This window comes from Mustela lutreola, chromosome 10 (genome assembly GCF_030435805.1).
Source record: "Mustela lutreola isolate mMusLut2 chromosome 10, mMusLut2.pri, whole genome shotgun sequence".
Classification (NCBI taxonomy): domain Eukaryota; kingdom Metazoa; phylum Chordata; class Mammalia; order Carnivora; family Mustelidae; genus Mustela; species Mustela lutreola.
Genome location: NC_081299.1, coordinates 7,685,878 through 7,701,295, shown reverse-complemented (window position 1 = coordinate 7,701,295; position 15,418 = coordinate 7,685,878). Strand labels below are relative to the sequence as shown.

Genomic DNA, 15,418 nt, shown 5'->3' with positions numbered 1-15,418 from the left:
AACAACCCAGCCGGCACAGCTCTCTCGCCGGCCTCCTGCTGGGGTAATTGCCAGCGCTTATGCGCTCCGGCAGAAATGTTTACTCACTCACCTTTGCTCACCGCTTGCCAGGAGTTTCTTGCTTCCTCTTTGTTCTGCAGTCTCCCTGACACTACCCCTGGGAAGCGCCACTGGCCAGGTACGTGGGGCAGGAGCAACTTTCTGGAAGGTTCTGCTGGCCCGGTGCTCAGGGACACCCCGAGGCAGAAGGTTCTGACTTCTGTTCTCCTTTGGAGAGGGGCTGGCGGGCGGATGGTGCCAACTCTTCTGGGCTTGTGTCTTGGCAGCCGAAGCTGGAAGCTTCCCCTGGTGCCCTCCAGGCAGAGGCCTGAGGCCATCCCCGGAAAGCTGGTGGGGAGGGGTTCCCGGCTTTGGCCAGAGGCCGGGAAGGAGATCCCTTTGAGGTCCCTCCAGTGCTATGATTCTCCGAAAAGCTTCCAGGGCCAGGGAGGGCCATCCCACTGCAAGACTACTAGTTTCTTGGACTGAGCTGTCTGTCCCCACTGCCCTGAGGCTGGTCCCGGGTCTGTTCTCAGCAGCCTCTGGAAGGAGCCGGGCCCCTTCGAATATTTGAAGTTAGCTAGCTTTCCCTTCCTCAAATCTCCTGAATACCTCCTGCCAGTCCTTCTAGGATAGGGTCTGGGGACTCCCTCCTGCCCCACTCCCTCCGTCCAGACACCCACCTAGATTCAAGTCTCCCATGGCCGATGTCCACTAAAGCGTTGCCGAGGGAGCCGAGAACGGGACCCCAGGTGTGCCTGGCCAGACGGAATCCGGGCTTCCTGGTGGGCATGGCCGGCTGGGGTGACCACACACTCACTCTCTCACCCATGTGCCGCCCAGTGAGGGCCCTACTGTGTGCCAAGCCCTCCCATGAGGCATCCGCTCCCCGAAAAGGTCCAGTTGCCTTCCTCCCCGAGTCGCCTGCTGCCCAGTCTCTTGTTCCTGCCTGTCCCCTCCTTGGCCCCGTCACCCTCCCGAGTGTCCCCTCAGTGGACCTTGTCCTTGACCTCCTAGTGTCCACATCTCCTTGGTCAGACCCTTGATGAGTAGGTCCTGTTTCTTCAGACCCCAAGGCCACTGTAGGCTTCAGGGGGAGCTGAAGGTCCTCTGAAAGATGCCGGCCTGTTGGGCTTCTGGGGGAGCATCAGTATGTCCCCCATTACGAGCCAAAATCTGCTTCAGAGGCGGAAGGCCAGTGGGGGGCAGCAGTCCTGCCCAGCCTGGTGGTCGGGGGCGGGGGAGGTCTTGTGGCTGAGCCCACTGTTGGAGCCGCTGTTGGGGGCAGCTACGAGGCCCCAAAGAACAGTCGGCTGCCCAACCCCCCCGTCCCCCGTCCCAGGGCCAATTGAAATGTCCAGCTGGGACGCCGGGCAGATTTAGGCAGGCGGCTTCGAAAATTGGGCTCCATTAGCGTGAAGTGCTCCGCATGGCAGATGAGGGGCTCCTGCAATCACGGATGCAGCCCGCCCTGATCATGGTGGCAGGAGCGTAATTACCATCTCTTTAAATAGCCCAAAGTTGCCGTGTAAGAGAAGACGGCTCACATGACATTTGCTCGGAGCTCGACTCCTGCTAAAAATATCTGGGCTAAATAATATTTCCTGATGGCATTGGAGTGGCAGCCCCTGTCCCTGGCTCTGTGACACCTGGGGGTTTAGGCCAGAGGCTGGTCTGGAAGTGAGTGGGGGCCCGTGTGGAGGGAGTGTTTCTGGAAGGAGCGGTCCAGCCGGGTTGGGCCCCTAAGTCCACCTTTTCCGGCTTCATCTCTCTCTCTCCCCGCCATCCCTTCTCGGTTCCTCCCTCTTCTGGGCACCGTCCCCCCAAGGCCCTACCCCACCTCGCCTCTCCAAAGTCCCAACCTTGACCACGCATCCCTGAATTGCTTGGGACAGAGACACCCCGGCTGTCCTGGAGGGTGTGAGTGTGCATGGGGTCTGGGTTAGGTGTGGCCTATGGACGCAAAGCGGAATCATCTACTAGAGACTTCCAAACCCGGAGTCTTTATACTCTGGGGAGGTCCCGAGATGGCTCCGGGAGGGTCTGAGAAAAAAGATGGGAGAGGGTGTGCAGCCTCCGGCAGGCCCTCTGGGGCTCCGTGATCCACTAGTTTGGGGCCCCAATCCAGACCCTGTAGGTAACAGCTACTTTGTTGAGCCCAGGGTAAAATACGGAAAGGTCTAGAATCTGGAAAAGTACTTCCTACCTCTGGGAAGTTTAGATTCTAAGGAACTGTGTGTGCAAAGCTGAGTGGACCGGAGGCTTCCTTCCGAGTGGCTGGGTCAGAGAGGGCCAAGGCTTCGCGTGTGATAGAATTTTATCCTGGACCAAGTTTCACGAAGGGGCTCTGGTGATTCTAAGGCACTAGGGATGGCCCCGCCAAGCCCCCAAACATCTCTTTCCTGGCTCATGATGCCTGAAACCGCTTATGGGAAGCAGGTGCTTGCATTTAAGCCACTGCAGAGCTGGCTTAAAACGCCCCCACGAGAAGGCTGACACAGGAAATTCTTGCTAAAGTGTAAACAATTGATACGAGCTTTGTTTCTTAAGAGCAGCTTTGGTGAGGACCGGGCCCCAGGCTGGGTCACTCAAAGCTAAAGACCGTCTCGGTAGAGGTATTTCTGCAGCTTCTGGGGGGCGGTCCGGCTCCTGGCATCTGCTTCCTGATGGGCCTTCACAGATGGCAGGGTCCCCTGGATGTTTGGGGATGGCCTTTTTCTTCCGCCAGGCAGCGACACCAAGCATCAAGAAATCTCATGTCACCGATCAGGAAGTGTGCTGTGCTGGCCGTGGCCATGGCCTCTGGCTGAGGTCCTGGCTCTACCCTTTTGTCCCCATACCTGCAAAGTGTCTGTTTTTCTTTTTTACTTTTTTTCTTTTCTTTTTTTTTCAAGTAGGCCCCACACCCAGTGTGGAACCCAATGCCGGAATTGAACTCACGACCCTGAGATCAAGTCCTGAGCCGAGATCAAGAGTCCGATGCTTAACATGCTGAGCCACCCAGGCGCCTCAAAGTGTGTGTTTTTCTGTGTCACGTATCCTTCCCCATCCCAGGGTCATGTCAGCCAGAGTCAGAGGTCTTGCTTCCCATCCCAAAGCAGAGACCAGATCTCGTCAAAAATAAGTCTCCCACTTGGGGGGAAAGCCTGAGCCTAAAATTCCCAAGTCCACTGTCTTGCACCTTCCCAAAACAGCGACTCGGGGGTATTCAGCCACTTTGGTGGCTAAGGTGCTCTGGGTCCAGCTCAGTGACTTGATGGTGGCTTCGGCTGTCCTGACCCTCCTGGAGCCCCCTTCTTCCTCAGGCCACTGACACCAAGTAGAATCAGAGACATGGAAGGCAGAACTGTGGGACCGGGGGAAGCTGGACCTTCACCGCTGATACCCCGGGACCTGGTGCTCTTGCCAGTGTGGCCCCCTGGGACGGTAACCATGGGGCACAGGACCTACGCTGACATTTGCAGCTGACTCTGTGGCCCCACCACGAGGCCAGGAGGCCCAAGAAGCCTCAAGAAAGCAGGCTTCCTCTAGGTAGCCTGGTATTTGCCGAGACAGCTGCCCCCATCCACTGGATGCTGGAGAGCTTCTTCCAACATGGGGGTGACTGAGTCCCCATCACGGTGTGCCGGAGCGCACGCCACACGAATCCTCCTTCCCTGGCCCTGTGGTTCTTTCTCCTGTGACGAGGCTTCCCTTTCTGGGCCCGACTGGTTCCGCACCCGACCTTAAACGGTGTCAGACACGCTGGCTAGAACAGGCACGGGAGCACGTGTGGCCTGGTGGCCCAATGGTGATGTGGCCACTGGCTCTGGAGTCAAACACTGGGCACATCCCCACTTAGTCCCCACCCCCTTCCTAGTGGCCCGCAGGACCTCTGCGAGTTGCTGAACCTTGTTGAGCCTCAGTGTTTTCATCTGCAAAACGGGGATATGCGTACCTGTAGGGAGGACCTTCCGTAGATGGCGGGGGTAGGAGCTTAACAGAATTCCTTGCACAAGATGAACCCTTTGCATTTTGATCCACCTGGCTCTCTGGGCGGGCTCCAGTTCCTCAGGTCACTTACAAGAGGGATCAAGCTCTCTGGCAAAGACCACTGCTGGACGCGACTTATTTCTTAATCCAGGACGAATGCTCTTCTAGACAAAACGTATGTCCTCTGTGCCAGGACGCCGGGATCCATGTCTTAAAAGGGGTTTTCGGCGAAAGCCCGGCTACCAGACAACCTGGTTTTCGCAAAACCACCAGGAGCAAAACCCATTGATATACAGCGTAAGGAAATACACATAATTCACAAATGATGTCGATCACTTTCATCTAAGACTTCACAACTGTCCTCAATAGAAGACAGACGCGGAGGAGATTTAACGCAGATGTTAATAGCGCAAGAATGCCCCGTTACCAGGATATGATGTTTCGGTGCTGCATAAAAATGTAATTATATTCAGAACTATATTTAAAGATTAAAAGGGGGACTGCCTACCACATCTAGCCCCAAATTCAGAATTAGAAACAAAGGGAAAAAGCGGGGTGGGGGATGAGTTCTAACAGTCTGCAGAGAATGGAAATGTTTCTTGAAAGTTTTTACACATTCTGGCTGTTTTTATTTTAACAGTTTCCTGCGTCATTGACATTGACTTTGGAAAGGGAGGGCTAGATCTTTATCCGACAAATATTCATGAGACAATTGGCAGTGGGAGGGCCCGTATGAAGCTGGGGGAGGGAACAGAGGCCACCAGCTTCAGCCCTGTGGCGTCTGTCTGGGAGGGGAAGAGAGAATGTCCTGTCCGGAGAGTTATAAAGGAGGGCAGGTGGGGTTGGGGGAGATGCCAAGGGGCAGATGACCTTGGTCCCAGGCTTTGAAGCGAGGGTAGGTTCTCTCTTGGGACATAGTAAATAAAATACAAAAATAGTTAGGCAACCGTGATGAGAACGATTTAGGAAGAATTTTTGGTCTCTCTGGAAAGATTTACCTGGGGAAAGAATGCTCTCTTCCTCATTTTATGAATTTAATATCAGCGGCCAGAAGGAATCTATCCTCTCCCGGGCTCTCAGCACACCTTCCCTGCACCTCCCCTGTCCCGCCCCCTCTCTCCCTCCCCCCCTTCCTTCCTTCTTTTAAAATATGGAACGCTTCATGAATCAGTGTGTCACCTTTGCTCAGGGGCCATGCATGCCCCGTCTCCCTCTTGTATGGGAACCCTTTAAGGTCAAGGGCTGTGTCTTTTTTTTTTTTTTTTAAAGATTTTATTTATTTTATTTGACAGATAGAGATTACAAGCAGGCAGAGAGGCAGGCAGAGAGAGAGGAGGAAGCAGCCTCCCCGCTGAGCAGAGAGCCCGATGCGGGACTCGATCCCAGGACTCTGAGACCATGACCTGAGCCGAAGGCAGCGGCTTAACCCACTGAGCCACCCAGGCGCCCTGGACTACATTTTCACTAGGAATTTTTTAAAAACGTTTTAGACAAAGGACAATTCTCTGTGTAAACATATGACGAAGGCATTGGAATATTTAGGCACCGGGATTGCTTGAGACTTCTGTGGTTACGGAGACTTTTTCATCCCTCCCGCCGCCCCCCTCTCCCCCCGGCCCCCCCACAAAGTGGTTAGAACCTATAGTAGAAATCCTAATTATTGAAGCTCGTAGATGTCAAGGACAGTGGAAACTAGGGTCTGTCCCACTTGGAGAAGAGAACCCAGCCGGATGGTTAAAACTGTAACTATTTGACATTTTCAAGCAGGGGTTCTGACAAAGATGCCTCTAGGGGTCAGGCAGAGAGTGTAAATGAGGAATGGGAAGCGAACCAGCCGCCCACCAAAGGGTGCTGATGGCCAGGGATAGGACAGGGCCTGGTGGAGACGCTGGTGGGCTGGTGGCCACCAGACCCTGCCCAGTCTTCTGGTTTTCCAGGAGAAGCTGGTTACAAAATTTCATCGGTTAATCTAAAAAATATTTAAGACCCGCTGCATATCAGGGTGCCTGGAGGGCTCAATCCGTTAAGCATCTGCCTTTGGCTCACATCATGATCCTGGGGTCCTAGGGGCTCCCAGCTCAGTAGGGAGCCTGCTTCTTCCTCTCCCCCTGCTCACACTCTCTCACTCTCTCTCAAATAAAAAAATAAAATTTAAAAAAAAAAAAAAAAGACCCAAAGCAAACATGTCTGAGGCTGTACTTGACCTATGAACCAGAATTGGCAAGCTTTAACCTGGCAGTTCTCAACGGGGGTGTGTGTGTATGTGTGTCTGTCTTTGTGTGTGTGCGTGCACACGCGCCTGCCTCCCATGGGACATTTAGCGATGTCTGGAGACATTCTTGAGGCCACCAACATCTGGTGGGCAAAGGCCGCAGGCGCTGCTAGACATCCCGTGGTGCACAGGAGCCCACAGCAAAGAATGTTCTGGCCCAGCAGGTCATTAGGGTCCTGGCAGAGTCTGGTTTTGTGTGGTTCTTGGGGCTGGCCCGATGTACGTGGCCTCAAAGTAGGGAATGACAAAGTAGGAAACCAGCTGGTGGCAACAAGCAGGGGCAGGAGTTGGGAGCAGGTGGGTCCGTACAGAAAATGTACAATTCTGCAATTCTATTTCGAAAATAGATTCTGACATTCATGTATTCTCAACAAGGACTCCAGGTCCAGGGTCTGTGAAATTCAGCCAATGAAGGTAGGTTCCTAACCCAGTGCTTGAATTTGAGCTCCCAAAGCCTCTATTTTCCCATCTGTAAAAGGGGGACATGCGTGGCCCTTTCACCAGGGTGCCAGGAAGATCAGTCTCTTTGGGGAGGAGAGCCGATCCCTGCTTCCTTTCTGGAAAATTCTGGAGAGGAGTTGTCTGCCTGAACTGCCATACTGAGGACTGTTCCCTCTCCCCTATTCCCAAGAGAGGAGACTCTTCCAGCAGGAATGCCGTCTGCTGTCTGTCCCCAGTTCCAATCTGCGGGATTGGCTGCCGTTGGTGACCCCTGGGAAGGGCTTTGTCAGAACTTTGCTCTCGAGCCTTCCAAAGCCCAGTCCATCACCTGGCCTCCCCACCGCGATTTCCTCTGAGGGGCCTCGTTCCCGCGAGGTGTCGGTGGACCCAGCCAGGCACGAGACCCTTCTTCTTCACCACCATTATTCCCAAGGGAGCCCCACTCTGACCTCTGGCCAAGTCTCCTCCACAAAATTCAGAATATTCCCCTGAGAAAGCAGGGTCTCCGAGAGCTGCCTTCTGAAAACTGGCTCATCCCCCCTGGGACCTTGAGACCCAGGCAAAAGGAGGTGGTGGGTAGGGTGAGCCACTGTGCACCCGGAGAAAGGAAAACCGAGCTTCAAAGGCCTTGTGGCTGGAGCCTGGGAGCAGGCCTGGGGCACCAGTCTGAGGGCGCAGCTCCTGAAGGCTGTCTCTGGGCTGCAATCCTCGGCCTGGCCTAAGCTCACCTCCTCTTACTTCTAATGCTTTTTCTCTCTCTGCTGCAGAAGAAGGGGCTTGAACCATTCCTGCAAATAGCCAGACCTATGGAAGAAGCATGGGCCCTGGGCTTCCCCCAGAAAATATGGGGTTCTCAGGACCTGCCTGCCTTCAGCTGCACTGTCCTTAGAGTCCACGTGAGCTGCCTAGGCCAGCCCTGGTCCCTTTGTCCAGCCTCCTTGGCTCCCGCTGCCTGGACTATTCATTTGTTCTCTGATGTCTCCTCTCCTCAGCTGCCTCTCTGGGCATCCAAACAGTCTGAAGCATTCCTGGTCTCAAGGCCATCTGTCACCCTGACAGTCTAGGAGCTATAAGGCCTAGCTCTGCCCAGCCACCTGGAAGGCCCCTCCTGCTTGGGATCTTGTTGGGGGGGATGTGGCTGCAAACTAGCCCAGGCGAGGGGGACCCGGCCAGGCCAGCCAGGAGGTCCGGCCTTTGACAAGGCCCTCGATGACCAGCCTGGCTGATCGGGCACTAGCTTCCTGCTGTTCCCCCAGAGAGTCCCAGAGGATACCCTCCATGATGGAGGCCTTAGGGCCACCGGGAAGGAGACTAAGGGGCACCTAGACCTGCCATCCCAGGACCAAGTCAGGACACAGCAGGGCCGGGACTCCTCCTCCTGTCGGGAATGGATGCTACAGTCACTGTTCCATGTGAGGATGTCTAAGGCGCGGTGGGAGCAGCCAGGCCCAGGGTCCACCCAAACCCTCGGGGAGGCACGGGGTGGGCACCCAGCAGCTGCCGGCAGCAGGCAGCCCCTGACAGGTCTTTTGGGGAGTTCACCAGCCTGCACCTCTAAGGAGCCCAGTGCAGCTTCATTGGAGGGAGGGTGAGACAGAGCCCGAGGCTTCAAGTCAGCCCCTGGCCAGTGGAGCAGACTGAGTGCGGGGCCGCGCCCACGTCCAGCAAACTCAGAGCCCGTGGGCCTCTGTGGACTTTTCCTGGTCCAGCCTGGCCACGCCTGGAGACCCTTTCTGCTCACTGGGGGACACCCTAGCGGGAGCCGACACAACCCACAGAGGCAACCAGTCCTGAAAGTCATAGGCCTTCGGAGCTTCAGAAGAACATGGAGAGCCTTCTCTGAGGTCCCCTTGCTGGGATGAGTCCCAGGAGTGCCCCAGGGGATGCTAAGCACAAAGGAGAGAGGAGGACAGTATTTGGGCCTGCGGTGTCCTGCCGGCGGGGACCTCCAGCGTCCCTGTACTCGCCTGCTTCCTGTGAAACGTGGTGATGCAGGCCTCGGGGGCGGAGAGGGGGAAAGCGTGCACACCGCGTCATCAGGCTGCTGTGGTCTCTCCTCTCTTCGGCTGTGTGACTTTGGGCAAGGCGCTAACGTCTCTGTGCCTCGGTTTCCTCATCAGTCCAATGGGGGTGAGAATAATCGGGGCTGTTGAGGGGTAAGTGAGGAAACACGAAGCTCGGAGTGCAGGGCCCTCCACCTAGCCTGTGCTCAGAACCTGTAAGCCATTCTCGGGGCTGCTCTGGTTGCTGTTCAGGCAAATCAGAGCAGCCAAACCGCAGGGCTCCGAGGCCCAGGCAGGGGGGATGTCTGCATGTTCCAGGAGAGCACAGAGGGCCCTCCGCCGTAGCTCAGACATCTCTGGGGGCGCTGCGTGATGACAGGCTCCTACGTGAGATGCTGTCCCCTGGGCCTCCGGGGCCGTGACCCTAGGTCTTGCGAGGACCCCATGAGAGGAGAACGGAGCGCATTACTGCTTTTTTTTCATGACTCCCTGCTCTCTGCCTCTGGTTCCCATGGCGGCAGCCGGTACCCCCGCTGGCTCGGGCAGCTCCAGTGAGCCCCGCTGACCTCTGGGGACACCGGTGCTCCCGAAGCCCAGCTGTGGCCTGAGTGGGAGCTGCACCAGGTACTTCCCTGGAAGGGCGGCGCCCCCCGCCCGCCCCCTCCGGGCCGGCCCAGCGCTGGAAGTGGGGTTTGAAACGCCGCCAAGGAGAGGAGGCCGTGGGCACCGCCCGGAACGCGAAACAGATAAATAAATAAATAATCAGGGTTGTCTTGGCTGATAAACGGTCTCTACCTCCAGGACGACGTCTCCCCGCTGGCCCGCCCCCCTCCTTCCTCCTTCTCCGGGCCGATCCATCCCAGGCAAAAGCTTAATAGCCCCATTTAAGGCTTTTCCTTTTCACCACGGAATTGAGCTGCTCTTGCCATTACGAGGTTTTCAGCTTCTCTCTGAAATCAAATTACTGACTCCATTTAATTTTTTAAAAGCTCGGATGATTTCCCTTCTTGAATCGGAGCCGTGACTCCAAGGCCAACCCCCTCGTCCCCCTCCGCCCTGCCTGGCGGTTCCCCTGCGGGGCGGCCCGCTGCCCAGGGACGGCGGCCCCCGTACCAAGGCAAGCCCGACACCTACAGGGGAAGTCAGCAGGAGGAGGCCCAAGGCCATGGCGGCTGCCCAGGGCACCTGGCTGGGTGGCCTGGCCTGGGGGAGGAAAGAAGGGCTGAGATCACCTTCCGGAAGCCCACGGCGCCGGGTTAGAAGGTCACGTTCATAAGCTGGTGGGGAAGCGGGTTAGAACCCAGTGCTGATATTGTGGGCTCACGGCTGCCTGGTTCTCCAGACCCCAGCTGCCTTCTCAGAGGGCCTGTCATAGCCCCTGTCACTGGACAGATGTTTAGGGAGTGTGTTCTCCGTGCCAGACGCTGTTCCAGCTACTGGGAAGGGAACCGTGAGTTGGACGGAGAAAGTCCCTCCTGTGGGAGCGAACGTTCTAGTGGGCACACATGTGTGTGAGTGTGTGAGTGAGTGTGTGCGGCGGGGGATGGGGGTTGGAGACAGACAATAAAGCCACGCGTGGACAATTCAGATGGCACCGAGTGCTCTGAAGGGACCGAAACACGCAGCCTGGATGGGGCACAGGTTTGGGCGGGACGGTCACGGCCGTTCCGTCTGAAGGGGAAACGGGGAAAGAGTGGAGGGCCAGGGTGTCCAGACAGAGGGACAGCAAGTCCAAGGGCTCTGAGGAGGTTTGGAGGGACAGAAAGCAGTTCACGGAAGCTGCTGGAGTGAACAGGAGGGAGTGGGCGGGTGGCGCAGGCGCGCAGGGGCCCAGATTTTATTCTGGCTTTAAAGAGCTTGCTGCAGAGTGGACATCAGAGGGCAGGAGCAGCTGAAGGGGGACGGGGGAGGGAGGCCCTGGCTGAGAGAGGCCAACCCCCCTCCCCCGCCCGAAGGAAAGGGGACTCAAAAGGCCTCTCTCCTGACGACTGGGGCTGCAGGTAGTACATGGGACAGGTCACCAGGCTGGTCTGCAGGTTCTGTCTCTGTCTGTCTGTCTGTCTGTCTCCCGGGCCCCCCTCTCCGTCCTCCCCTTTTCCATCTCTGCACAACCACCTAGCTTTGGGACCTCAAAGACCAGGGACACCCCCCTCCCCCACCCCAAAAGGATCCTATAAACCGTGGCTGACCCTTTACCAAGTCCTCTGCATGTTTAACTGCCTTGTGAGCTTGGAGACGAGACAAAGGAAAGGAAGTTAATGAAATCGCCAGCCTTTACCTGGCATAAATGGCTCTGCCCCCAGCAGGCAGCGAGCTGCGCGGCTACGCGGGTCTGGGAACTTGGCCCAGCTCGGCGGGCGGCGCAGCTGCCACCAACCACTTTCTTCCTCTTCTCTCCCCTTGCTCCGCCGCACGCCGACTCAAAACCGGGACATACCACGTTGCATTAGAAAGCACTCAGGCTTCTGGGGAGTCTCCTGTTCTCTCTCAATATGGGACAGCCCCAGACCCAAGGCAGACTGGGGCTCTGGGTCCTGCAGCGCCTGGGTGGCACCTGTACCCGACCCCAGGATGGCGTGGGCATGAGTACAAGTGTTCTCGTGCATGGGGGAATGCCACTCATCCCGTGGAGAATTTCCAGGTCTGGCACTCATTTCCTGATGGCCGATGTGTCTGTGATCAGGGAGGTCCCAGCAAGGAGAGGCTCTTCCCCCCCAGGTCAGTACCCTGCAGGGCAGGATCTCAGACACTCCAGGATTTGGGGTGGTTAGGCATTGCGTAATTCCCTCTCCCCCGCACGTGCTCGGGTCCCCATCTTTTCCATCCCATTGGGGTATGTGATGCCTTTATTGCTCTGCCTGTTACACAGAGCAACCCTGGGCCAGTTTCCTTGCTTTGCAACATGCAGGCTCATTGCTGTTCCCTCCCCAAAGGTCTTGAATTCCCAGATTTTAGCCGCTTCCACGGCAGACTTCTACGGCAACGTGCTCTTCTAGCTTTAGTGGCAAGTCTCCGTTGGGTATTTGAATATTACTTAAACTGGAATTAGAGTCATCAACCTCATAATCCTCCAAATTACTGCATGGCCAGAGAGGCGATGTGGTGGCAAGGGCTTTTTCTGGGTGTCCTGCCCAAGCCGTGTGACCTTGAGCAAGTCAGTTCATTTCTCTGGGTTGTTTTCGAGCAACAGGCTGAACCAGGGAAGAGGAGCGGATGGCCAGGCAATTTCCACTCCTGGGAAGACATGTGGAGAGTCTCCCGTGTAGGTCTGCCGGAACCCCTCCCCCATGATAGTCCATCCCCAGAGAATCAGCTCAGCCTCACCCCTGGCCACTGCCTGACCTCTGTGCTGCTCACAGATCTGGTCTCTGACAGTGGGGGCCACCGGAGACCCAGGCCAAGCCCAGTGAGGGGACAAGATGGGATTATACGGACAGATTCGTAACGATACGGACAGATTCGTACTCTCATAGAGCTGGCCCAGGTCCACCATGACCTTGCTCCAAAGGTGACCTCCCACCGGCTCCTCATTCCTCTCCAGGCTGAAGGGCCCTACATCCAAGATCTCGAAGCTCTCAAAAACAACGGTTCTCAAAGTGGGGTCCCCAGACCAGCAGCATCAGCATCACCTAAGAAATCCATTAAAAAAAAAAAAAACCGAGTTCTTGGTCTCCATCCCAGACCTGTAGATCCCAAAACACAGAGGCTGGGGACCAGTTACCTGTGTTTTAACAAGCCCTCTTGGTGACTCTGATGCACAGAGTAGCTGAGGCCCCCTCACTGCTTGGGAAAAATCTGTGTCACCAACAGCTCCCCCCGTGCCCCCTCAAGTCAGAGAATTCCTCTGCCTCCATGGTAGCTGTACTTGGGCATCTGGACAGCTTCTAAGTACTCGGGGCACCTAGCTCCATCTCTCTGAGGAAGAGAGGAACTGCTCTTCCCATTTTATGGATGAGGAGACAAGGTCCAGGACCTCGCCCAAGTTCACACAGCTAATGGGTGGCAGAACCAGGGGCTCAAACACCGGCCTCCTCACTCCAAGGCAAAGGCTCTCTTCTGGACACCTTGCGTGTCCAGGGCTCCTCAGACCAAAGGAACAAGTGCAAGTCCATCACCAAGAGAGGAAATGCTCCCCTTCTAGTCCCCTCTCCCCAATTTCCAGTTGCAATCCCAGGAGAGAGCATCCGGGAAACATAAATTCTGCCTGGCGGCTGAGAGCTCTGAAAGGAGTCACACGTCAGGGAGATGGGACTTTATTTCTCAATGAAATAGCCTTTTTATGGTTGGAATAAAAGTGCCAGTGGGAGCCTAATGCCAGGAAGTAGCAAACACATTTGATAAACTCCTTCAGCCAGGGGTGGGGCAGCCGGGGTGGGGGGAGGCGGATCGGAGAACCGTCCCCACGTTTCGTTGCCAGATGCGCGGTTCTCTTCACCGTAGAGCCTGGAAGATCCGAGGTCCTTCTCGTGAACCCCGAAGCTGCAGAAGGGTCGGCCCCGGACCGCGCGAGTTCCTTCGCTCCGCAGCCGGCCCCGGCAGCGGGGCTGCAGTGTGGAGAGCGGGCGGCAGGGGGCAGCATAACCCACCGTTCCAGCTCGGGCGGGGGCGGGGAGGGGGGCGCCAGGGGCACCGCGCGCAGGGGGTCTCTGAGACTCAGAGGGGGTCAGCTGTAACCCAAAACCTAGACCTCTCCCTCCTTCCTTCAGGCCTTCCCACCCCAGCCCCTTCGCAGCCAGGACTGTTTGCCGTCCTTACTCTGACTGCAGCCTCTATTAGTCCAAATCGTCAACGGGCTGAGGGTCATGGGTGTGTGTTGGGGGTCTTCTCCATCCCCTTGCCTACCCTCTGGCTGGCTTCTCCAAACTTCTCTGGGTTTGACTTTGGACCGATTAACCCTTTAGCTTCCTTCTGAGGGGTCTTTTGCGGGTGGGTGGCGGGCTCAGAATGTGCTCGCGTTGCGTGTGTGCTCGTGTTGAGTGCGTGCGTGCGTGTGTGTCTGTCTGTCCGTGGTTGGAGGACCACAGCCTTCATGGTCACCCGGGGCAGGAGAAAACCCTGAAGGACAAAGAGAAAGCGAGGAAACCTCTTCCTTTGAGCATGTGTGTGATTGGCAGGTTTACGGCCTCGGGAAGGTGCGTGGTATTCTGCACAATCAAGTCATTTTTAAAAATAATCTTCCTGCTTAAGTCGTACACGCTGCTAATTGCATTTTAATAAGTCTCTTAAAATCTTGCCATATTTTTTAATATCCTAATATTAGGTAAGTGATTGCGGGGGACACTGGAGGGCACAGGGAGTTTATATAATGGAGGGGAGGGTGGTAATGGAGATGGGGCAGGTGGTGGCCACCAAGTGGCCTGTGGTGTGTGTGTCTGTATGATGTGTGTGTGTGCATGGGTCTGTGTCCATGTGATGTGTGTGTGTGTGTGATGGGGGGTGTGTTTGTCCATCACGGAGGGTAGATGATGGGGGTGTGTGTGTGTGTGTGGCCATAGCACAGGCTTTCCCTCTGACCCAGCCCACTCTCCCTTCTTTTTTCAAGGATGAGGGTCCTGAGCCCAGAGACAGGATGGGACTGGCCAAGGCCATGTAGCAAGAGGGAGACGCATGGGAGGAATCTCCGGCCTCAGGCTTGCGAGAGCAGAGTGGGAACCAGCTTGCGCCATCCCCAATCACAGCAACCTTGCACACACACACTGCTGGGTGACACGGGGAGGGAAAGCGTACAGAGTTCCCAAGGGTAGCTCCTTGGGTGTCCCTGGAGAATAAGGGGCAGAGCTGAGACTTGAACTTGCAATCGCAGCCCCGGTGGCTGGGGGAGGCCCTTAACCAGGATTGACTGGGAGGCCGAGCTGGGGTCCAAGGGTCCAGGGCCAGGGACAGCGTGTCGGGAGCAGCAGGGGAGACTGACAGGGGCAGGGAAGTGGACTGTAGGCGACTGGTCTGTTCGACACCCGATCCCTTTGTAACTGCAGGGCAGGGTCCCAAGGTCAAGAGCAATAGGGCACCTTCTCAGAGCTCCTGGAGGTCAGAAGCCTGGTGGGGTGGTCGGTGGAGGAGGGCGGTGGGGAAGGATGGGGTCGCCACGAGATTGTCAGGCCTTGGACCTTGTGAGCGCTGGACTTCTGCAGACCGCCCCCTCCCCCAAGGCCTCACTGGCCCTGATCTTCCTCCTCCTCCTCCTCCTCACTACACGCCCCTGGCCGGGTGGGAGGCACATGTTGAGCGAACTTCTGAACAGGAAGTCAGCATCCAGGTCGTCCCAAGTCCCTTTTCATGTGGTTTCTTTAATCCCCCGGGCTGGGTTTCAGAAGCGTTTTACAGTTTCAGTTTTACAAAGCTACACTCCCTTTAATGTTGGCGTTTTTCAGGAGGTTGGGGGAGAGCAGCTTCAGTCAAAACATGTGTGTTTTACATCAGCCAGCTGCGGACCGCCCGGTCCGGGGAGGGGAGGCGGCAATGTGGCCTCCAGTGGCTCCCGGTGGCACCGGGCGGAGTGCAGACGGCTGGCCGCTGGGGCCGGTCCTTGCGTCCGGCTTGCCTCTGTTTCTCTGCCCCACCTCTCTGTCCCCCCCCCACACACACACAGGCCTTCATGGGGGTCCCCCACAGCCCATTTCCAACCCCTCACTGCCTGGGGTCCCTCTCTGGTTGACACTGGTCATCTCGTCCGCTCCAGGCTCCCAGAAGT

The 15,418-nt window shown here is 56.6% G+C and overlaps 1 protein-coding gene across 1 annotated transcript; it reads left to right on the top strand.

Annotated features, from left to right (window-relative positions):
* The first annotated feature begins 1,468 nt into the window (after nt 1-1,468).
* On the top strand, nt 1,469-9,486 carry C10H1orf127 (chromosome 10 C1orf127 homolog). Its single transcript, XM_059137401.1, is given in 8 exon segments — nt 1,469-1,530; nt 3,044-3,293; nt 3,498-3,644; nt 6,641-6,697; nt 7,492-7,780; nt 7,783-7,836; nt 7,839-7,864; nt 8,481-9,486. Coding segments are annotated over 8 exon segments (972 nt in total). The 3' UTR covers nt 8,568-9,486.
* The last annotated feature ends 5,932 nt before the right edge of the window (nt 9,487-15,418 follow it).